The sequence below is a fragment of the Lactuca sativa genome, chromosome 2 (genome assembly GCF_002870075.4).
Source record: "Lactuca sativa cultivar Salinas chromosome 2, Lsat_Salinas_v11, whole genome shotgun sequence".
NCBI classification, from domain to species: Eukaryota; Viridiplantae; Streptophyta; class Magnoliopsida; order Asterales; family Asteraceae; genus Lactuca; species Lactuca sativa.
In genome coordinates, this window is record NC_056624.2 from 210,388,401 (window position 1) to 210,412,148 (window position 23,748).

Consider the following 23,748-nt stretch of genomic DNA (forward strand, 5'->3'; position numbering starts at 1 on the left):
ACTTGCTTCAGGAAGAGCTTTGGTGAAGATATCGGCCAGCTGATCAGTGGTTCGAACAAAGTGAATTTCGACGTTTCCATCTTCCACATGATCCTTAATAAAGTGATACCTCAGTGCTATATGCTTGGTATTGGAGTGTTGCACTGGGTTATGACAGATCCTAATTGCAATTTCTGAATCGCAATATAGTGGGATCTTTTTCATATTGAGTCCAAAATCACGGAGTTGACTTTGGATCCAAATCACTTGAGATGTGCAAGAAGCTGCTGCAATGTATTCTGCTTCGCATGTAGACAATGAAACACATGTTTGTTTCTTAGATTGCCAGCTCACCAACTTCCCGTCGAGGAATTGACAACCTCCTGTAGTGCTTTTCCTGTCTAAACCACATCCTCCAAGGTCTGCATCTGAGTAGGCTTGAACAAAGAAACCTGAGTTTGAAGGATACCATAGACCGAGGGAGGTGGTTCGTTTCAGATACCGGAGTATGTTTTTCACTGGTAGCATATGTGGTTCACGAGGATTCGCCTGAAACCTAGCACAATAACACACAGAAAACATTATATCGGGCCTGCTAGCTGTGAGGTACATCAAGGAACCAATCATCTGGCGGTATAACGTTATATCGACTGTCGGTTTTTCCAAGGATGGTGTGAGCTTGGTGCCGAACGCCATTGGAACTTTGACCTTTGAGTCTCCCATCATGCCGAATTTAGCAAGAAGAGTCTTGGTGTATGCTTCCTGGTTGATAAAGATGCCTTCGGGTCCCTTTCTAATGTTTAAACCAAGGAAAAAGTTAATCGGACCCATTGAGCTCATTTCAAATTTAGTCTCCATCAGCTTTCTGAATTCAGCTGTTAAGCTAGGATTCGTTGAGCCAAAGATGATATCATCGACATAGATTTGAACTATCATAAGGTGGTTTCCTTCCTTCTTTCGAAAGAAGGTTGGGTCAACCGAACCTTGTTTGAATTTAGACATCTTTAAGAACTTAGTTAGCGTTTCATACCATGCCCTAGGCGCTTGTTTCAGACTATAAACTGCCTTGTCTAGAATATAACAGTGATTTGGGTGCTTTTCATTCACAAAATCAGGAGGTTGCTCCACGTAAACCGTTTCTTCAAGTTCTCCATTCAGAAAAGCGCATTTTACATCCATTTGGTAGACCTCGAAGTTCTTGTGTGCAGCGTAGGCAAGAAATATTCGAACAGATTCCAGCCTTGCTACCGGAGCAAAAGTTTCTTCGTAATCAATTCCTTCTTCCTGGCAGTATCCTTTCACCACTAGACGAACTTTATTTCGAATCACATTACCCTCCTTGTCCATTTTGTTTCTGAATACCCATTTGAGACCAACGACAGAGGCATCTTTAGGTGTTGGAATGAGGCGCCATACCTTGTTTCTTTCAAACTCATTGAGTTCATCTTGCATAGCCTGAACCCAGTCAGAATGATCAAGAGCAGTATTGACTATTTTCGGTTCAACTTTGGATACGAAAGAATTATACATGCATAACTCTACTTTGGAAAATAAGGAGGATTGCTTTGCTTTCACTTGAGATTGGGTCAGGACCTTTTCAGATACATTACCCACTATCTGAGATACAGGATGATCTCTGGTCCATTTAATGAGGGGAGGATAGTGTGGATCATAGGATGGATCCAATTCGGCATTCACCATTTCTTCCAATTCAAATTGACTATCGTCATCATAGAATATATCGGAATTCTCCCCCTCGACAGACGATGAATCATTTGGATTTTCAGATGCTATAGGACTTTCGGGTGTAGCTGAGCTTTCGGGTGCTACAGGACTTTCGGGTGTAGCTGAGCTTTCAGGTGCTACAGGAATATAATTCTCCCCCTGAAAGTGTGAGTTCGGTTGATTTGAAGAAAATAGATTCTCCCCCTCAGCTGAAGTGCCGTGCTGAGGAGGTTTGTTTGGAACCTGTTCTCCTTCACCCATCTGTTTGGCTGCATCTTCGACAATTTGCTTCGGATGATCGATTTTGTTGTCTGCTGCCTTGGCTTCCGAGAGAGTGGCTTTCTCAGGTTCATCGAATAAGTCCACAAACTGATCGAACAAATTAGCAATCTTGGCTGTGACTTGACCTGTTTGAGAGAAAATCTCTCCAATTGCTCCTTCAATAGTCTTTAGCTTCTTGACATAGCTATCATCGACAGTCACATAATATGTTTCTTCAATCTTTCTAGAACGCTTATTTAAAACCCGGTATGCTTTTGAAGTAAGAGAATATCCCAGAAAAATTCCTTCATCTGCTTTAACGTCAAACTTGTTACGATGTTCTTTGGAGTTGAAGATGAAACATCGTGAACCGAACACATGGAAGAATATTACGTTCGGCTTCCTATTATTGATGATCTCATAAGAAGTAAGAGAGAAACACTTGTTGAGATAAGACCTATTCTGCGTAAAACATGTTGCAGCAATAGCATCAGCCCAGAAATATAAGGGAAGAGAAGCGAAACTTAGCATGCTTCGGGTCGCCTCACAGAAGGATCAGTTTCGCCTTTCGACAATACCGTTCTGTTGAGGCGTGTAGGGGGCTGAGAAGTTGTGACTGGTTCCTTTTTCTGCCAAAAAGTCTTCAAAATCTTTGTTCTTGAATTCCAGTCCATTGTCGCTCCTAATGTTTCGAACGACTTTTCTCAGTTGCACTTCAACCTGCTTGATGAACATCTTTAGCTTAGGAGTGGCTTCAGATTTGTGCTTCAGAAAGAACACCCATGTAAAACGTGAGAAATCATCAACAATAACAAGAATATACTTGCTACCGCCAATGCTTTCGATTGATGATGGACCATACAAGTCGATGTGAAGCAACTCAAGTGGTTCAACAACTTTTGTGTTTATAATAGATGGGTGACTTTGACGACTTTGTTTCCCCATTTCGCATGCAGCGCACAAGTGTTCTCGATCAAACTTGAGCAAGGGAAGACCCCGAACATGACCTCCAGTGACAAGCTTGTTGATGTCTTTGAAGTTGAGATGTGAGAGTCTTCGGTGCCACAACCAGCTTTCGTCAGAATGAGCTTTGGACAAAAGACATATAGCTGGATTTCCTTTGATTGGATTGAGATTTAGAGGAAACATTTTGCCTTTTCGGTCTGATTTGAGGATGACCTTGTTGGATTTCTTCTCTATAATCTCTGAACCTTCATCGTCGAATGAAACTTTGAGACCGGTACCTCCCACCAGTTGAGATACACTGATGAGATTATGCTGCAACCTTTCAACGTACGCCACCTTTCTTATTGTGAAATCTCCATTAGTTATCATCCCATAACCCTTTATAGTTCCATAGGATTTGTTACCGAACTTGACATTGCCACCATTTTGAAGAGATCGAAACTCCCTTAGCTCTTCCTTCCTTCCTGTCATGTGACGTGAGCAGCCACTGTCAATGTACCATTCTTCATCGAACTGTTCGTCACTTATAACCTGCAAAAATTAAGCAGATTTAGGAACCCAAAGTTTCTTGGGTTCACGTGAGCCTTTCACAAGAACAGGAATAGTAAGAGAAACATCAACAAGATAAGTTCTTTTTATTAATCTTGTTTCATCTTTTCTTTTAATAGTAAACACTTTGATTTTGTTAGGGTTAACTAAAGTCGTTTTGGTTTCAGGTTCTGGTGTATGGGCATTAGTCTGCTTTCGGTCATCCTTGACTGAGGAAATCTTCGATTTTCCTTTCAAGTTCGTTGATGATTTTGAATTTTGTGCAGGAACAGAATTGGGTTTAGAAGAGGATTGAGAATGAGAAGAATCAGAAAGAGAGAATTTAGAATGGGAGTTTTTCCTGACTTGAGGTTCGAAATGACCCTTTTGTTTATGGTCATTAGAGGGACCGAACCTGGATCTTCGGTAACTGTTAGCTGATGAGCTGAAGTTGGATTTTTTATTGTTGTTGGCCGGACCGAACCTATCCTTTTGGTTGCTGGTGCTTTCGGGACCGAACCTATCCTTTCGGTTGCTGGTGCTTTCGGGACCGAACCTATCCTTTCGGTTATGTTCCTCATGTGGCCCGAAAGTCTTTTTCCCTGACTTTGAATTTTTATCAGGATAAGAGAAATGAGTATTTTGAGAGCACCAAAACTGCTTTCGTTCTGAGAGATTCTTTTTGTATCTCAGGTTTCTCTACTGCTTTTGATTTTTCACTTGTTTCGGTTGCCTGTGGATATTAGCTTTTTGTTTTAGCTTCTTGGCAGCCGGTTCGCCCTTCATAGATGAGGTTTCGTTTGTGGAGGTGACTTCTTCTACATGAATTTCTTTAGTGCCACTTATACTTGGTACGTCAAAGTTAACAGGCTTATTCAGCGGCTCTGGCACATATCTTCCTTTGGTTTTCCATGATGTTCGCTCTGACAGACCAACTGTTTCATCTGCATTGTCCATAGGAGCTGACCAGAAAAACTCATCACAGCCATCAGCATTGTCTTCATTCACCATGGCGGTGAGTTCAGCTGTTTGATGTTCGGTTACTCCTGTGACTTTATATACCTGATTTGGAGTAGTTCTAACCTTCTGAAACACAATAGCTTTTTCTCTAAGTACTGGTGACTTACATTTGGACAAGCGAGCGAATTCTACAGAATTTTCAGAAATCAAGTTTTTGTGGTTTTCAGATTCGCTCTTGACAAATTCTGAACAATCGACTTCATCCTCTACATAAATTTCACTCATATCATCGTCCTCATTAAGTTCAGATGCGTTTTCAACATCAATTTTGTTTTCTGAACTTAAGTTGGCACTCAATGAGTCGAATCTTTGTATAGTTTCGGTCTTGACTTTCAGCTTATCATTTTCATCCAGAAGATCTTTAAGCATGTCCTTATGGTCTTTGGACTTTATAAAAGATTCTATTTTGTCTAGACCATACATATAAGTAGGATTCACATCATCGGAAGATACAACACTTTCACAATTGTATGCTTCAACATCGATTTCATCTTCCTTAAACTCAAGGAAGGGTAAAATCATGCGATGTATCTTCTGTCCTATTTCACAATTCAGATGCAGTTGAGTAATGTTAGCATAAAACCTTTTAGCGATTAAACAAAAAACATTCCTTTGTTTTAACAATTTCAAATTGTCTCTTTGCAAATAAATGTTTTCATCTCTAGTCTTAATGATCTCCAACTCTTTCTGCTCAATCCACATCCTTCGCTCCTCACTCTTGGATGACACCCTGCTTATTTGGTCAGTCAGGTTAGAATTTGTGACCCGTGTTTGAGTTAAACAACTATCTAGATTTGAGATTCTTGAATTCAAGTTATTTAATTCCTTTTCATATGATTTATGTGGAATTTTGAATGAAATAAAAAGATATTGTACCTTCTTGATCAGTTCATCAAGTTCACTGATCTGCACACTGAGAGGTTTTGCTGTGAAGCATAAGTCTTCTCGCTCCTTGGCGTCTTCATTTCCACCATCAGTATTATATCCCCTCATGTGAGATAAGTCAGTCACCATCAGACACTTTCCACTGCTTTCACCACATCTTGCGACATAAGCCTTTCCATGAGAAGGATTTCTCACCTCATCATCTTCTGAGTCGGTCGACCAAACCTGTACGCCACCGAACTCATCATCCTCTGCCGAACCCTGTACAATAAGAGCATTCATAGAAGGATTAGTAGCAGTTTTCTTCCTTTTAATCTCTTCTAGCTTTTTCATCAGGATTGCCTCTTCATCTTTCTCCTTATCTTTCTCTGTACAATAAGAGCATTCATAGAAGGATTAGTAGCAGTTTACTTCCTTTTAATCTCTTTTAGGTTTTTCATCAGGATTGCCTCTTCATCTTTCTCCTCATCTTTCTCTGTCATTTTCTTCAAAACACAATCTTTGGCGTAATGATTCTTTCCTCCACAGTAATAACAGTTGACACCAGAATCCGCTTCAACCTTCACCTCTTTCTTTGGTTCTTCAGTCTTCGACTCCTCCCTTACTTTTTCAGAACTGTAGCTTCCCTGCCAATTTCGGTTCTTATTGGTAGGAAACTTCTTCTTGATGAACCTTTTGGTATTGGACACCATCATAGCATAATCTTCTGAAGTTAGATCATAGTCCTACAGGTTCAGATCTTCGTCTTCTACTGCATTCTTACTTTTAGACAGGAGGGCCAAGGACCCCAAGTTTGAGACCACACTCTTCTCTTGCATCACTATCTTTTCTTGGGATTTCAGAATTCCCACCAGTTTCGCCAGTGAATATGATTTGAACTGCTTGTGTGCTTTAACTATAGACATGACAGCTCTCCATTCGGATCTAAAGCCATTCAGAAAAGTAACCTTCTGTTCAATAAGCTTCCTTTCGATATCATGTTTGATCATCTTGCTGAGAAGATGATTGAAGCGATCAAACGTCTGTGTAACGGACTCATCAGGATTTTGCTTGAACTCTCCAAAATCAGACAAAAGCAAGGTCTGAATTGAGTGCTCCAAATCTTCATCTGTGGAATACAGCTCTCGCAGCCGATCCCAGATTTCTTTAGCAGTACTGCATGAGCTCACCAATCTAAATGTGTCAGATTGAAGAGCGAATCGAATCAGCCTCAATGCTTTGATGTTGCACTGAAGTTTCTCCTTTTCGTCCTGAGTGACGTCTTTTACATCTTTTAACAAATCATTATACTCCTTTTGAGTTTTAATGATTCCGGATGTTCCTGAATGAGCAAATGGTCCAGACACAATAGCTTCCCATATTAGATACCCATTATCTTCAGATCCAATGACGTAGTCTTCAAAATGATGCGCCCAAACCTCGTAATCTTGAGTGTAAAGAATTGGAATCTTTGTTGTAGATCCAATACTATTTGAGATGTTGATAGGATTGGATTGAGAATCGTCCATGTTTGATCGTTTAACCTGTTGCAAGATCAGACTTGTAATATGTAATATTAGGGCAAAACGAATAAATAATGAGATACGTCAATTATGGAGTGACGGCTCAATAAATATCAGTTAATGTGGAATAAACCCTAATCACTTCTTTCACAGAAGAGATGTGTATGAATTACACAGCCTCTTGCTCTGATACCAATTGATGAGTTTATCAAACTCTTAGATCGTTTAGATCTTATAACAGGTAAATCACGAAAGCAAAAACAGTAATGTAAAACACAAGAATGAATCTGAATGCGTCGAATGATTCAAGTTGATTCAATCCTCAGCAGAGCTCGATGAAGAACTTCCGCTGTAGAGGATATCAGGGTTACAAAAGATAAGAACAATGAACGCTATTAAATTCTCTCTCAAAATCTTTCTTTCTAGGATGCATGCAAGCAACTATAAATATAAAACCCTACAAAATAACTCACGGATGGACAGGCCCATACCGGAGATTAAATGGACTAAATATTGAGCCCAAGACGCAACACCTTCTGGACCTAACAGACACGAACTCCACCACTGCTCAATACCAAATGACTGAACTCAATAAATACCAATAATTACCAAAATACACTTGGAAGTCAACTGGTCAACTCTTGGTCAAAGTCAAAGTCCTCAGTCAAAGTCAACCTTCTTGTGTGAATCTACTCGCCGAGTCGCCCCGTCGACTCGCCGAGTCCCTACTCAGAAACTCCCAATCCACGACTCAACTCGCCGAGTCGCCCCAAGACTCGCCGAGTCCAACAAACTATGAGTCCCTTCATGCTCAACTCACCAAGTCATCCTTCAACTCACCGATTCACAACTAAACTAGAAAAGATTAGGACTCCACGACTAGACTCGTCGAGTTCAAGAATAGACTCGCCGAGTTGTTCTTTCAACTCGTCGAGTCCACCCATGCAACTCGCCGAGTGTCTCCAGTTCTTAACCCATGCAGTGGCTTTCCGAGCCATGCAGGGGTTCCAATCCATAGATCTACTCCTCTTCAGACCCTTCATCACGTAAAGTGGCAACCTTTACGTGAATCCAAAGAGATCTAAGCCTAAAATGCTCTAGGGTTAGGGTTTGGGACAAAGGAACTTCACCAAAAACTCTTGGGCATAGACTTTATGGCTTCTTGGATCATTACCAGCCTAGATCTGAGGTAGCATCCTCAGATCTAACTCCAAACTCGAGATGGACCTTATTTATGCCCCAAAACCCAACAAATGATAGATCTAGGTGCACAAAAACTTCAAGAACAGATTATTACCTCCAATACAAGCTTCCACTGGGTTAGATCAAGGATCTAAGTCCCTCCCTTGCTGTAATCCCTTTGCTCTTCAAGTTCTCTTTCAAGATCCCCCTTCCAAAGCTTCAATCTCTCTATCAATGGTGATTCATTCGATTTCTAGGGTTTGTAGGCTCTCAAGGGTGGTTAGGAGTCTGAAGAAGGGATGTTATGTTCTTTATATATGTCACAACCCCCGTATTAGGGTTTTTCTCATCCCAGCACCAACTCGCTGAGTCCACCCATGCGACTCGCCGAGTTGGTCACTTATACGTGACCCAGATTGCGACTCGACTCGCCGAGTCGACCTTCCTTATTTACACTAAGAACCCTGAACTTGCACTTCTGAACTCGGGGTGTTACAATTCTCCCCCACTTAAATTAGGTTTCGTCCTCGAAGCCTGCAGCAACACATCCCATATGATATTACCACGTGTTTGTCTTATGTTTTCTATAAAAATTTTTGACACATGTCTCGCACATATGTTTTTCCCTCATATCCATCACCACCTACCACCGCCTCAATTTCAACACGCGTCACCCCTCCATTCCAATCCATTCGGATGTGTTATCTTCACCAATTTGTAATTCATTAACAAAACTTTATTCCTTATATCTCTTTCTTTCTCGATGGTGCTTCTCTGCCTCCGATCGGTGCCCACACGTGTAGGTCAATAGGTGTTTACACGTGCGTCTTGCTTTCCAGTCCATTCCGATCCTCCGGTTTCCTTAATTGAGTTCCCTCAAAAGCAGACGACTACCAGATGACACCCACTGATACATCACCAACACCCTCCATCGCCAATACATCATTGCTCACCGTTCCTCGAAGCGATTGTCGGCTCTAATCTCAACCTTTATCGGTAGGTTTAGGAAGCAACGCGTACCTGTTCTACTCCACCGACTCATTCTACATGACAGCCACTTCACAGCTACCGCTTCCTCTCCCTCTCGGGTTAATCACCCTCATTTTTTTCTTATATACCAATCGACTCCAAAGAGTAACAGAAAGGGAACTATGATGACTGCGATCAACACCGCCTCACCCACTATTCACCCAGTCTGCTTCTTTTGTTGTTCCCTTCCGTCTATTATAACCCTAATTTTCATATGATTTTTGTGGATTGTTTTTGGTTGATTCGCACATGACCTAACCACAAAGTCGTATTTATTGATTTTCCCCCCTTCTTAGTTTGTTGTTTCAAGGATTGTTGTCTCAAAAGGTCACATGTCCGGATTAGTAAAAAAAAAGGTGTGTACATCAGTCTTGTGGGATTATTGAGATGTGTGTTTTTTTTGCAACTGATAATTTTGGAATTAATTATGTATCACCTAATTTGCATTTTTGATTTTTTGCTTTCTTTTATGATTATGGTTCTTAAATATGCATTTAAGTTGTTATTTAGCTTCAATTATCGAATTCCACAACTTCTACATGAAATCAACTATTCCTATTTGGTTTCAGGTTGTTTACCATTTCTCTTTATTTTTCAGTCTGCAAATCGATTCTTTCCCTTTTCTATTAGGGTGAATTTTTTTGTGTTTAGTGCCTTGGATGCCTTAGGAATCAGGTAAGTAGGTTTTTCTCATCCTTTTTATCATTTGATTTCATTTATCGTATTTTGGTTGCAGAAAATTCTTCATTTTCAGAAGGTTCACGACTATAGGTTAGACTCCGTCAGATTTTCTCACCTGATGATTTTGTCGGGTTCGGTCTGTAATGAGAAGAACATTGTTCTGATTATCTATCATCAGGTTTGACCATAGTATTTGTCCAATATTGATTGTGCTATTCCTCATAAAGATATTATCTTGTGATTTCTTTTATCTATACTTAACATCAAACAAATTGATATGCATGTGTCCAATGAATTTTAATGTCTTGTAGAATGTATTTGTATTTAATAATCCAGGGAATGAACGTTACCTCAAATCATTTAAGTTAGTACAAAGGTATGTTTTATCTAATGACAGCGAATGCGAACACGTATTGGGAGATAGTGTTACTACTTATTCTGTTTTTTGGGTAGATTATCTCTCTCTAAGCTTTCTCTAATGAGATTTTGAGTAGCTTATCTTCTGTAATTCACTAGAATCTCCCAATTTGGTGATTTCATCTGAATTGAGAAGGGTTTTGAAGCAAGTGATGGTTTTAGAGATATGTTATCAGTAAGTGAGTATTGTGATGGTGATCTTACAGAACCTGTATTTGCAGATACTTGATGGCCATAATGGGGCTGCAACAGCTATATATACCAAGGATAATCTTTTAAACAATGTCTTAAGTGCTATTCCAGCAGACCTTAACCGAGAATAATGGATTCCAGCATTGGCTAGGGCTCTGGTAGTTGGGTTTATAAAAACAGATAGAGATTTCCAAGAAAAAAGTATGCACATCTTTCTTCTTCAATTCCATGTGAATATGAACACTGTTCATATGTAGAATGTTGCTTAAATATGGTAATGAATAATTACAGGTCAGCTGTCACCTTTGTAATTATTGAAGGATTCATTGTAACTGTAGCATCAGTTGGTGATCCGCATTGTATAAGAATCAAGATAGGTAGTGTATTAGCGTTTGTGAATCCTTACTCAGAACCAGATAAGAAGAAGTAGAGGAAAAACAAAAACTGAGGAGAAAATTATTGATGATGAAGAAAATGTTAGTTTTTTTATTCTATTTTTATAAATTTTATTTCTATTATAAAAGCTTACTAGCATTCTATTTTTTGAAGTTTTAATGGAGTTGAGAAATAAGGACTTAATGTTTAATGGTCTAGGTGCTTGCTCTATGATGCTTTTTCCAAATATCAGACAAAACCAAAAGTTGCATTACAAGATGATGTTTATCATGAAGGACAACAGATTGAGGTAATACATCATTTTATCTTCAACATTTACTAATGTTCACTAAGCCAAACAGAAGAAAAGGCAAAGCTAAGACATACGGTCAAATAAAATACCACTGCAACAAAATGTGACAGGATAATTTTAAAATTAATCTCATTCCCATGCACAACAAAAATAGAATTGTGAATTGATGACATGGCTACATCAAATGAGAGCACAATCTCACAATTTGTTGAAATTAGTGATACTTTTGGACCAATTCAACGTGAAAGTTCATATTGACATCTAAATTTCTAATTTTGTTAGTTGATTTTTTGTTTGTGGATTTAGTTATGGTACGTAAACTATGATATAAAGAAATGTGCAAATAAAAGCCAAAAGAATTATGTGAAGGTTTGAAATCAGCAAGCCCTAAGATTTATACAGATATGTTTTATTTTTGTAATTTTTATTTGTTTTTATTTTGGTTTTTTTTGGGCATGGGTTTGATATTTTTGCATAAGGAATATTTAAAAAAGCAATTTTTTGCATTTTTAGGATCATATTGCCCCTACACACTTTTTATATTAATAAAATCATCCTTTTATATTTTTAAGACCATATTGCCCTTGTACACTATTCTAAATATTGAAGCATTTTTTTTAACTTTCATTAGGGAAAAGTTCGCATTATAAAAATAGCAACTTATTTGTATTATTTACAATTGGTTTCTTCTTTGGAGTGATCACGATTGTTGGTTCTTTTTTTGTTTATGCCTATATCCTGGAATTCCAGAAGCAGACCCCATATCAACTGCTTGATAGTTTGTGAATATATAAAGGAACATGATAATATGTTAGAAAGTTTTAAATTACTTTTCTAAAATGAAAAAATTATAAGTTTTTCACAATTTTCCTAATATATTATTTCCAACAAAAGTTGTGGTTAAAGAGGTTCAACAAGTTAGTGAAAGACAATTGTGTTTTTTTTATTCCCAAATCAATTTTTTCAAAGTACTGGTAGATATTCTGAAATTTAAAGTACAATTTTGTAATATAATTGAATGGAAGTAATACAAAAATAAGTTGAAGTACATTGCTATATTTGCATTTACCTTACTCTCTCTCTTTCTCTATCCACAGGTGGCAGGATCAGTGAATCTTCTTTTTTTTCCAAAAAAAACAAAAATAAATAAATAAATAAATAAGATAGTGATGCAAATTCATACTTGGGTAGCCACTATGTTAATAAACCAATGATCTGGAAAGTATATTCCACACGGGTAAAATGGTCAAGTGAGAAAAGTGGCTGATTAGTTGAAGGAGTGAGAATATAAGAATAAATAGAGCAAGAAGATTTTGTGAGTGGTCAGTCTCTTATTTTGTGTGCATGATTGTGTTGACTCCACACTCTTGTGTGTGTATGAGAGGGACATTTTCCCTGGTTATGTGTTTTTTTTTTTTTTTTTTTTTTTTTTACATTTGGTTATCAAGACATTCCTTCCTCCATTGTTATTGTCTCATTCACTGTTACATCGCTTCGGTTAATCCTTATTCGATAGTTTTATTAATTTAGTGATATGAAAGTTGGTATCTACTTAAGAAAAGTAGTTTGTTATTACAATGCTATAACATCCGAATTTATTATTCATACCCTCTCTATTATTTTTATTAATTGTCGGCCTTTTGGTTTTTTTCTTTCATAACCTAATGTAATGAATTCTTTTGAGTATCCTACTCTAACCCCTCACGGCTTGATTAATATAATAAAATGCATGTGTAATGTGTCTATTTCTAAACACAGCTTATTCCACATGCATAACATAAATAGTTCACAAACACATTCTACCCCTTGCGAAGCAAGGGATACCCATCTAGTTATATTTTATTATTTTATATTATTGGAATTTACATCGATTAAAAACCATTATATAATTTTATATGAGTTTATCATATCATATAATAACTAAATACGAAAATTAAAGAACTGAGATATCTTATCATATTTCAATATTACGAACTTTAATACCTTTAGAGAGTACAAGCCAACATTTCATACGGAATGGATCGGATCCAGATCCGGATCCGAATTCGAGTTTGATCGTACCGAAACGAATCTTGAAATCAAGTTTGGCAGGAACAATTCGTTATATATAAAGGGTAACCACCGAACTCTCTATCAACAACACAATTCCATACGCCAACGCTTATTATTGATTACTTAAAAAGAAAACCCTGTAAATTCTCTATCAAATAGCCGACGTCGATCTTTTGACCGCCGGCACTTCACGCTTTTTCTGCGGTACGATCCTCATCGCCACCATCATCGATCTCTTTCCCGATCATTTTGTTATCGTTTTGGTTTTTCTGTTGCCTTTTGTTTTCTATCTATGTATGTTCATTTAGTCGGTTGAAATCCGATGTTCCGATGAAATCCTATTTTACCTACGAACAAGTAGATCCTCTTAAATAAACAAATAAACAAAAAAAATGCGTCTAACTGGTCCTGAATCGAGTTTAATTTGGGGTTTTGTGTTGTAAGTATTAATGGATTATACACACATAGGCGTATACATATGTTATTTGTGTATTTTTATGCTATGTGGAGAATACCACATATAATTTCCTCAAATACGCTTGTTAAAACTTTTGGATCTGCGTGTTATGGATACAAAATATTAAGGAAATAGAGAGGCTGGTTGATCACCATTTTTCTTTTCTCTCGTTTCTGTTTCTGAGTTTTCCTTTTCGATTTTCATCTGTGAAGGATTTTAGGCTTTTGTTTTTTTAGGATTTGATTTATTATTTTATCAGTGTGAGTGCTACATTTTGGTGGACGATTACGATGAATATAAATAGATCAATCATACTTTGGTGGTTTCATTTCTTTATGGTCATAGTTGATTTGATTTTCTTGACCTTTTAAGCTTCAAGCTAACATCCAGTATAAGCATGATAAAGCTTATAAATTAAGATACACTAATTTTTGAGTTAGGCTGTTATGTCCAAACTGTGACATTGGGTGCAAATTGGGTGTGGGTTGGCTTGAGTGCAATCAGATATGCATCAGGTGCACACCCAATTGATAAGTAGACAACAACTACATGGGTGTGTCTTGGGTGCAGGTGGGATGTGGCTTGACTTGTCTTTTACAGGTTCGTCTTACTTTTTTCTGTATTAGGTTCTTGTTTCAAGGCTTTGAATTCTACAGGATTAGAAAGAAAAAGAAACACCTAAAATATAGGCATATCTTATGTAAATATTGTAAAAAAAACATAAACCATACACCCTTGAGTCTAACCAATAACTAGAGTCTTGATGTGTTGTTTTTTAGTTTGCTCTATCATACATCCTTGTCTTATCTATTAGGTGTAGTTGGACATTTTTCTTGTTCAGTTTTCTCAAAGAACACAAATCATTTTGTTTATTTTCTTGTAGGATCCTGAAGTTGTCTATATATGTAGATACTTTCTTGAGCCTCAACCCCGATTTTAGTAAAATTTAGTTGGCAAATCCATGTAACTTGATATCTAGCGCATCCGGCATCAGCACCCATTCCTTTCTTCCTAGCTTATAGGTGTATATAAGTGGGCTCTCTCATAGAAACTAAAAGAAAAGGTGAGCTAAGATAGAAAGTCTTATTTTTAAACAGAGAATAAGCTATTAATTGCTTTATAGTTTATACACATTATCTTCTAACCCACACCACCAGAGTGTGCAGTATTGTTTTTTTGCAGCAAGGGACCTTACCTTCCATTGTACATGTTGAAACAGACTTACCATGTAAAAAACTGAAAGTACTAAAATCTGCTCAGGTTATACAGAAGAGATGTTTATAGGAAAAGGTTTACTTTCACTTATATGAACCCCATTGTTGGAAGTTGGTTGAAGGGCGCATCATATCCTATTGCTCTTCCCTATTCTAGATGAAGATTGGATCATGATAGTACAGGTTGCTATATGTTGGAGAGATGTTATGCTGTTCTGTGGTCAAAGAGAAGCTTTTCATTATTATTTGGTTTTGGTAACCGAATGTATATTCTAAAGTATAACTATGGACAAGAAGATGGAAGTTGTAATTGGGTCACATCTGTAAGATGTGAACTTTAAGCTCCCTAGAAGTTGATTGGACTTTTATTTCCCAGATCATGTTGGATAGGAGTGTACGTACTAAAGTCAAAAAATTTAGGCTGTGTCCAATAGTGCTTAGTGTCAATGTAATTTGAACAAGTTATCACATTCCATGCCATCTAGTTGTCTGTCACATGGGAAACCTAAAAAACATCATATACTGAACTGTGCATAGTGATGCATGTAATTGTAGCTGCTCTGATACCTAATCAAAGTTGGAGATCCTTATGTTATCTTTATCATTTATCAGATGTTTGTTTTATTTGCTATATTTCTTATTATGAGGGGCATATTACCCCCACAAGTGTTTCAAAAGACGATCAATATTCTGTTTTGAGAAAGCATAGAGGAAAAATGAGCAGAAAGGAAAAAGAATTTGAGAAAAGATAATTAGAGATCATCTGTTCCATAATAGTTCATGAGCTTATATTTATATCTTTGATAAATTATGCCTCTTTTAGTATGCCTATGATGTCGCTGCTGTTCTTAAACTGTGACCACACAGTTAATATCTACCTATCCAATGAAAATTGGAAAAGGGATTTACAGATTTTCCTACTGAATAGCTATGAATTTAAATTCAAGTCAAATATCAAACTACCTACTAGAAGATATGCTTGTATTATGACTTTATTTATAGACAAGTAATAAGTATATATCATATTCACTTAAAAGTTCACAAACACTGCCCCCTCCCCTACCCTCTGTCAAATCAGAGACACATATTTTCGTTCATGTAGGCTCTGTTTTTCTGCTCTCTTGCTGCAGTTTCTACATCTTCAGGGGATTTGATGTAGACACATGATTTCATTCATGTATGTAGCTCTTCTAATTATCACAAAAACCTTGTAGTATTTGCACGCATTCCTGTGGAGCTGCATATTTCCTGGTTTAATGATTTGCTGCTACAATAGGTAGAGTTTCTTCATTGGTGGTTGTAGGTCTTTGGTTTATGCCCATATTATCAAATGATGAACTTGTTTTAGCATATCCAGAGACCAATCACGCTTCCTGCAAATTAGGGTGATCATGTTTTAATCTCTGTGCCCTTCCCAAAATAAGAATGTAGTAATACAATTCCATCAGTTGATCCATCCTTCAAGTTCTCTCTCTCTCTCTCTCTCTCTCTCTCTCTCTCTCTCTCTCTCTTCACTAAGTTCCCATTGATCTTGCGAATTTTGGACACCGCCTCCTTGTAAGTTTTGTTTGTTTTAATTAGTAGTATATTTGTATGTGGCCCTTAAACCTTTTTCAAACACTATGATCTAATGCAATTATGAGGGCCTTATGTAGTTACTTTTATCCAGGATAACCTTTTTTGTGCAGTGCAGGATTGAATTATATAGGTGAAATTGCCAGGGAGAAATTTATGAGGTACCTTTTGACCCTATCTTGTCTGAATAAGATATGTGTGGGAAAGCTGGATAGGCTATGAGATTGGGAGGTATGTCTTTTGAAGTTTTACGTGTAGTGGGCCTTCGATAGGTCTTTTTGGTACGGATTTAACTTCATTAAGCATATTTTAGTTTGAGCCATTTAGAAATTTGTTACTTTTAGTCGGTGAGAAATTTCCAATTTAAAACAGAAATAGGAACTCACAAGCTGGAATGCTGCACTGTTCAATGTTGGACTTTGAAGATATATATAGCATTTGATCTATGTACATCACTTGACTTCAAAGGAGTTGAGGTTTCTTGTTGCAATGATGTGGCCAACATAGTGCACTAAGGTAGCGTTTGGTATGCAGTAATTGAAGAGGTATTGGAATGGAGCATTATGGCGGAATGGAAAAAATCTTTGTTTGGTTGCCATAAGGAATGGAATGGAGAATGTGATTCCTTCTCCTAGAGGCTTATTTTCATTCCATGGGGGAGGAGTGTCTTTTCTTTCATTCTTTATTGGAATGGAATGATATATATATTAATCTTTTTAAAATTTTCAAAACTTCAATTAAATTTTTTTTATTTATAGTTATATTTCAAGATTTCATTGTATCTAATTATTTTATTTTTTCTTTGTTTAACAATCTTACACTACTTAGGTTTACATTTATTGATAAAAAAACATGTTTGAATGATTCATTCCATTCCATTGTACCAAACAGACCATAAGACTCCTTGTCTAAGCATCTTGCATTTTGCAAATAGGCTGTCTCTTCTACTCATACCAATGGCCTTCCTGAGGCCAAAAAAAATTTTTTATCCTTATTGTCATCCTGAGTTAACAATTCAGTCAATGGAGGAGTAATTCTTGTTTGTGTTCCATCTTTTCTGGGTTCATTCCCAATCCATTCCAAACTGAAGTTCATGATAATTTTAGCAAACTAGTAATTAACAATGTCATTTAAAAGTAGTGCCTTTCTGGATTTGGTTATTTTTGATGTTCTTGGAAAAGGTTAGATTAAATAATTGGTAGGTTGAATGTTGTAGCATGGTCTTGTCAGCATAATCTGTAACTACTAAGTACAGGTATGTCAGAATTTAAATGATGAAAGCATTTACAAATTGTAATCTGATAACAAATGAATAGTCTCTGTGTTTGCTGTTGCAAAGAATTTTGCAACAGTAGTTTTCTAAGAATTTTGCAATGGTAGTTGTTTATTCAGTGCAAAGTTTTGAGTTTTGACACTTGAAGCTATCTGTACAGGTTGGCATAAAAGGTAGCTTGTATCAAAAGGTGAAGTAAAGTTATCTGTCAAAAAGGATGAGACATAGACACTTGTCCAACTCATTTACAAGATTTGGAGGTGACCAACAGGATAACAACCATACCCATACACCAGTGGAACACTCTTACTTTCCTACAGGTAATTTTTTTTTTTTTAAATTAGTATATTGAAATCGTAAGGAATATTGAGGTAATCCTCTCCTTTAGCAGGAAGGTCAGAAAACGGTCCTTTTGTTGGTCAGAATCTGATGAATCATATGTCAAGAGGTCACAGAAATTTGGAAGGAGGCAGCAGCAGGGCAAACGAATATCCTCCTCCTCCTCCTCCTTCATCAAACATTAGCATGGAAGTACAGCCGCCCTTTGTGCCACCTTTTCCGCATCCATCAATCACTGGCGGACACCCCGCTCATTATACTAATTATAATCATCTTCCAAACGCACATGATATGGAATCTGGTCTGTTGAACCACCACCACCACCACCCAACACCCAATGGAGTAGGAGGAGGGCCACTCAAAAGAAAAAGGTCAGGTAGCTTAAACAGCCTCTACACCGTAGGAAGTTCATCCAGTTCTTCTGCTTCTCAGATGCCATTAGAAAAACCAACCCTAGATCCTTACAGGGGCAATCTCACAATTGATGGTCAAGATTCATCTAGGAACGTGAGACGTAGATATAGACATGATGACATGGAATCAGAATCATCTAGAAGTCATGTCCCAAACCATTTTTATCAATCAGCACCAGTACCACATCCACCACCACCACCACCACCACCAAACTACTCCTCCGCAGCCCCCCATGTTCCTCATTATCCTGCCCCCTCCCACATACGAGGTAAAATTTAACTATTTCTTATCAAGTAATAATAACTCATGATGGCATGCATTATTAAAATTTTGATGAAAATGTAGACATGAGACATGAGATGAATCAGTTTCATGTTGGAGGAAGTTCTGGTGATCCAGCTTTCAGCAGCAGCAGCAGACAAAATCTTCATGTTCATGCCAACAACCATTCTCGCAGAATTCACTCTTCGTATGGTAGTGCTTCCAGGTACTCCCACTATGGACATGGTGGTACATCATCTTCAACAAGTGGGAATGGGCTGCGGACCCCACCAGACAATTTCTCTCCTAGAAACTCGAGGCATTGGTCTCCAAATGGGTGGAGGGGTAATTACAGCCACAGGAGTGGAAGGCCAAGGATAGCAGTTGAGAGATTCCATTCCGTTGTTGATGTAACGGAATCCCATGATAGAATTGGACATGAGGTGTGTTTCTCTAGCTTTTTTCAATTGTAACATATGTGTAATTTGAAGTCTAGTAATTAATGAATGTGTGTAGACCTTGATGATGGTGGATCGGGGGGGATCCTTGTATGGCAATTCTAGGAATTTCTCGGATCAGTATAGAGATTTGAGGCTAGACATCGACAACATGAGCTATGAGGTTTCATAAAAATCACTTGTATAATTAATTAATTTCTTTTTTATATTCTTTTTTTTAATGTATATATATTTTTTGAAGGAACTGCTTAATCTCGAGGAAAGGATAGGGAGTGTTAACACAGGTTTGTCTGAGGACAGCATGTCCAAGTGTTTAAGGGAAAAAGTTTACTATTCTTCTTCAGACCAAAACCAAAACCAAAACCAAAACCATGAGGAGGTTTCTTGTCCTATCTGTCTTGTAAGCACTTGTGTATATTTCTCTTTTCACATACATACTATACAAAATCTCAAAAGTAATAAATAAATAAATAAATGTGTTTGGTTGGAATGAAACAGGAAGAGTATAAAAATGGTGATGCGATTGGAATGATGGAAAGATGTGGACATGGTTATCATGTGGATTGTATCAAGAAGTGGCTGTTGATGAAGAAGTTATGCCCCATTTGCAAAACCGAATGCTCAAATCAGTAGTCACCCATCCACCCCTTTTGCTTTGCTTTCTCATTCTGTAAATAGATGCCATATCATATGTGCATTATGCAATTATGCATTCACTTGTACAGCACGTAATGCAATTTCCTTAGCTTAATTTTAGTTTTATTGCTGCTTTGCTGTTGTTTTTATTAGTTACTACCACCAGAAAACAAAGCGTTTTACTGGTTTTCATATATTATTAGGTGTGTAAAGGTAAAGCATGTAAGGATTTGTCCTTTGTGTTGTGTGGTGCAACAAACATATAATATATATTTCCTCAACATCCTGATTCTTGCTTCATGATTGCGTGTGTATATATATATATATATATATATATATATATATATATATATATATATATATATATATATATATATATATATATATATATATAATATAAGTTACATTTCTCGTTTTGTTAATTCAAAGCTATCAGTTATTTAGTTTAACCTGAGGCTTTGGTATTTAACTACTCCGTATTAAATTATATCAGTTATTATACATCATGATTAAACTGTGATGTATGTGAGAAAATAGTAGATCTTGAAATGGAGAAAGCAAGGAGCCCCACTGACTTTACCGCGTGATGCTTATATACAATACACCATTATGAACTATAAAATGTCACGAAGCTTTTGAGTTTTTGAGATGAAAAACAAAGTATCCTTTTCCTGTTACTGTGTCCAAGAAATAATGGTTATCATTTTACGATTCATGTTGGAAAGATAAATGATTAATATTTTTGCTGTAAATTTGTGTGATCAATATTTAGTTATGTTATGTTATAAAGTTGGGACTTAACGTGTCCAACATTCTTAACTCTACATGAGTCATTTTCATTTTGTATAAAATAATAAAATAGTGTTAATGTTGAAAATCGACACTTCTATTAGTTTAGAGTTTAGATAGAGTTTAGACTGTAGTCACTTTAAACTTTAAGACGTTCAAGATAATTTAACTTAATAGTTTCTTGGAATAATTGTGTTTTTGAACTACTTTATAATATATTCTATATTTTTATATAAATCAAGATGTTGTGTTTCTTTTATAAACTTTGTTTGGTATTTGTTCAAAAAGTGTAATTATTTGTAAATATCCTCATTGGCATCCCCCCAAGGTCCACCTACAAAGAGGTTTGGGATAGATCATGGGATTTTAAATTCCATCTTTATGAACCAGACAAATAATTTTAATGGATTTCATTTCCAAATCAGTCTAAATCTCTCAACACCCCCCCCCCCCCCCCCCCCCCCACACACACACACACACACACACACACACACACCCCAAAGTAAACAACCTAGTCCATGTAATATAGTGGAGATTATGAATATTGTTCATAAGAAAATTTTATGGCATAGATAATCCATAAGGAATTTTGCATGTTTTCTTTCCTATAGCCATTTCACTTAATGATCTCAACCTTTAAGTCCATATACAAATGACAATATACCATCGTCTTCTTATTGAAATCCTTAAAACTATATTATGTTTTTATAGAATTCTTGTCTTCCAAGAAAAATATACGTTTTCAAGAGTAACAACAATTAGGAGGCGATACACAACTTTTCCAACATGACAGTAACATAACACTTCCATTATGTATAAATCCATTATGTATAAAGTTTATTCAATAAAGATATTCCTTTTGTTCAACAACAAAAACATGATCATCTTTATTAATAAAGTGGTACATTGTGTTTAGTTAATCGTGTATATAATATATTGTATTTTATAAAGTAAAATATTGGACTTATATAATAGAGCAAACCAAGACCAGACCGAGCCGAGTTGAACCGAATCGTGCCATCTATTTGGTACAGTCCCTAGTTTTTAAAAGAGTCTGACCGGTTTTTGACTGAACGTTGAGTCTGGCTGGTTTGACTTAACATATCTTAAAAGAATGTGTTGATGAATAAATAATGTTTTATAGATCAATCAATGCCTATCTCTAAACACAAAGATGATTTACAATCAATCTACCTTTTTATAATTTCAAATAAATATTGAAACAAATGTGGTATTACACAAATGCTTTACTTTTATAATCGTATTATATTACTATCAAATTTTCAATCATCTAATATACATAATAATAATAATAATTAGTTGCTTTCCTTGAAATTGTTTTCTATCCGGACTTGAACTTTAGTATAATTAAACTAAAATAAATTGGAAAAAGAATCCAAGTTGTAAATTAATTTGATTAGTCTATTTAGCATTTGATATAAAAGTCACAAAGATAAAGAGAATGAGAGGCGAGGAGCCGAGGATATACTCGACTGAAATCCAGAAGACAATACAATAAAATGAATCAGTAATTTAACTTCTATGACTTTTTGTAATATTTAAATAATAAATTATATTATGATATTATTTGTCATATATATTTTATAATCCAAAGTTTACATTTTGTTTATCGGATTACATGGAAATCCAGTCCAAATCAGTATCGATCAAGATTAGTAGGTAAATTTGTAAATTTCAGTTGTTTCAGCTTTCAGTACTTTCTAAAAATGAACCAAACGCTCCTATATTTTGTACTTCAAATTTACTAGAATTAATTTTAGAGTTGTAACTTTAAAAAAAAAATCAAAATTTCTATAAATGTACACGAAATATCTTATAAATCTGACTATAGTTCTACCATAAAACAAAATGACAAAATCAGTTAGTAAACTATCTTCCACCAGAATAAAAATTCCACTTGGGTCGAACTTTATACATTCTATTAGAAGGGTAGCTATCGTCCCTCTTTGCATTCTGGAATGCACAACAACCGATACAGTAAATGCCAATCAGAAGCATCACCATAACGATGTTGAGAATCGAGAGTTTGTGCCAATCCCGGCGCACATCCTCTAACACCCCCGCCTTGCACGAGTCACATTCATAGCACAACACGCTTGGGTCGTTGCTCCATTTGTAGCAGTCCGGATCCTGTGTCATCATTGGCGCTTCATAGTTGCATGAAGTTAGTGGTTTGCAACACCCTGACTGCATACATTAATTTAACATACAACAAAATTAATCTAATCATCTAAGGTGTTGTTTTTTGCTTCATCAACTTAACATATGTACACGTACTTAATTAGGGGCTGTTTCTTCTTCTTTTTTTTTTTTTTTGTGTTATGTCATAGAGGAAAAAAGAAGAAATGAAAATAGCTAGTGACTTAATTAATATAGTGATTCATGTTTTTGTTGACTTAATTAAGTGATTAAGTCATTATGTACAGATTAAATCAAAAAGAAACGACCGTGAATAGTTGTCCAGGTTAACCGTAAAACCAATCAAATTCATTAATTCAAAAAGAAATAACCTTTGGAATTATGAACAAGAATCGACTTTTTAGCAAGGAAATGGTCTATTTTACACAGGTGATTGATCATTAAAAAAGTACCTGAATCGGAGACATGTCTCGAGTCAAATAGTCAACAGGTGTCCACATAACAATCTTACTACAAGTCTTGGACCCCAAGATGCAACTTCTAATAGTCATCCAATAATCAGGATTTTCAATCCTTTTCCTCAACCAAGGTGAATAACTTTGCAAGTGGTACTCCTTATAATTCCTGCCGGGAACCTCCACTCCACCGCCAGGACCTGCCACCACAAACCCAAAAAACCGTCACCGCCAATAAGGCGGTGATCAAGAACAACATCACCACCAAGTACACCCACAAAGCCCATACCACATGAAAACATGCACCTATGAAACCAGCCAGTGATATTAGCAAGATCACAAACCCTAACACCATAAGTGGCCTTTGAAGGAAGCTTTCACAGGTGGCGGTGCTTCTTGCCATCCATAAGCCGCCACCGATGATCGGAATGGAAACCAGGAGTGTCAGTAGGTTCAAGAAACCTATCAAGGTGTTGCTAAACCTCGACATTTTGCTTTCTTTGTTCTATATCTTGTCATCTCATTATTTCTATAGCTTTTACTGGTTTTATGGTTTTAAAAAAGGTACGTGAATTCCAATTTGTGTACATCTGGCTCCATTACTTTTCTT

General features: G+C 36.5%; 2 protein-coding genes across 13 annotated transcripts; one reads left to right on the forward strand and one right to left on the reverse strand.

Moving 5' to 3' along the window:
- Positions 1-13,158: 13,158 nt before the first annotated feature.
- LOC111888257 (probable E3 ubiquitin-protein ligase RHG1A) lies at positions 13,159-20,015 on the forward strand. Of its 12 annotated transcripts, none has more exons than XM_023884396.2 (9): positions 13,191-13,311; positions 16,472-16,584; positions 16,726-16,898; positions 17,787-17,946; positions 18,015-18,647; positions 18,725-19,083; positions 19,157-19,261; positions 19,340-19,498; positions 19,597-20,015. In XM_023884396.2, exons 4-9 carry the CDS (start codon positions 17,844-17,846, stop codon positions 19,729-19,731), a joined length of 1,494 nt encoding a protein of 497 aa, XP_023740164.1. In that variant the 5' UTR covers positions 13,191-13,311; positions 16,472-16,584; positions 16,726-16,898; positions 17,787-17,843; the 3' UTR covers positions 19,732-20,015. The 12 variants fall into 12 exon arrangements, with proteins under 12 accessions (XP_023740162.1, XP_023740158.1, XP_052624624.1 ...); XM_052768665.1 differs by having other exon boundaries at positions 13,194-13,311; positions 16,467-16,584; XM_023884392.2 differs by having other exon boundaries at positions 16,472-16,898.
- Positions 20,016-22,313: 2,298 nt separating this feature from the next.
- LOC111888310 (tetraspanin-6) lies at positions 22,314-23,748 on the reverse strand. The gene is given in 3 exon segments (XM_023884471.3): positions 22,314-22,731; positions 23,136-23,357; positions 23,359-23,748. Coding segments are annotated over 3 exon segments (810 nt in total). The 5' UTR covers positions 23,629-23,748; the 3' UTR covers positions 22,314-22,413.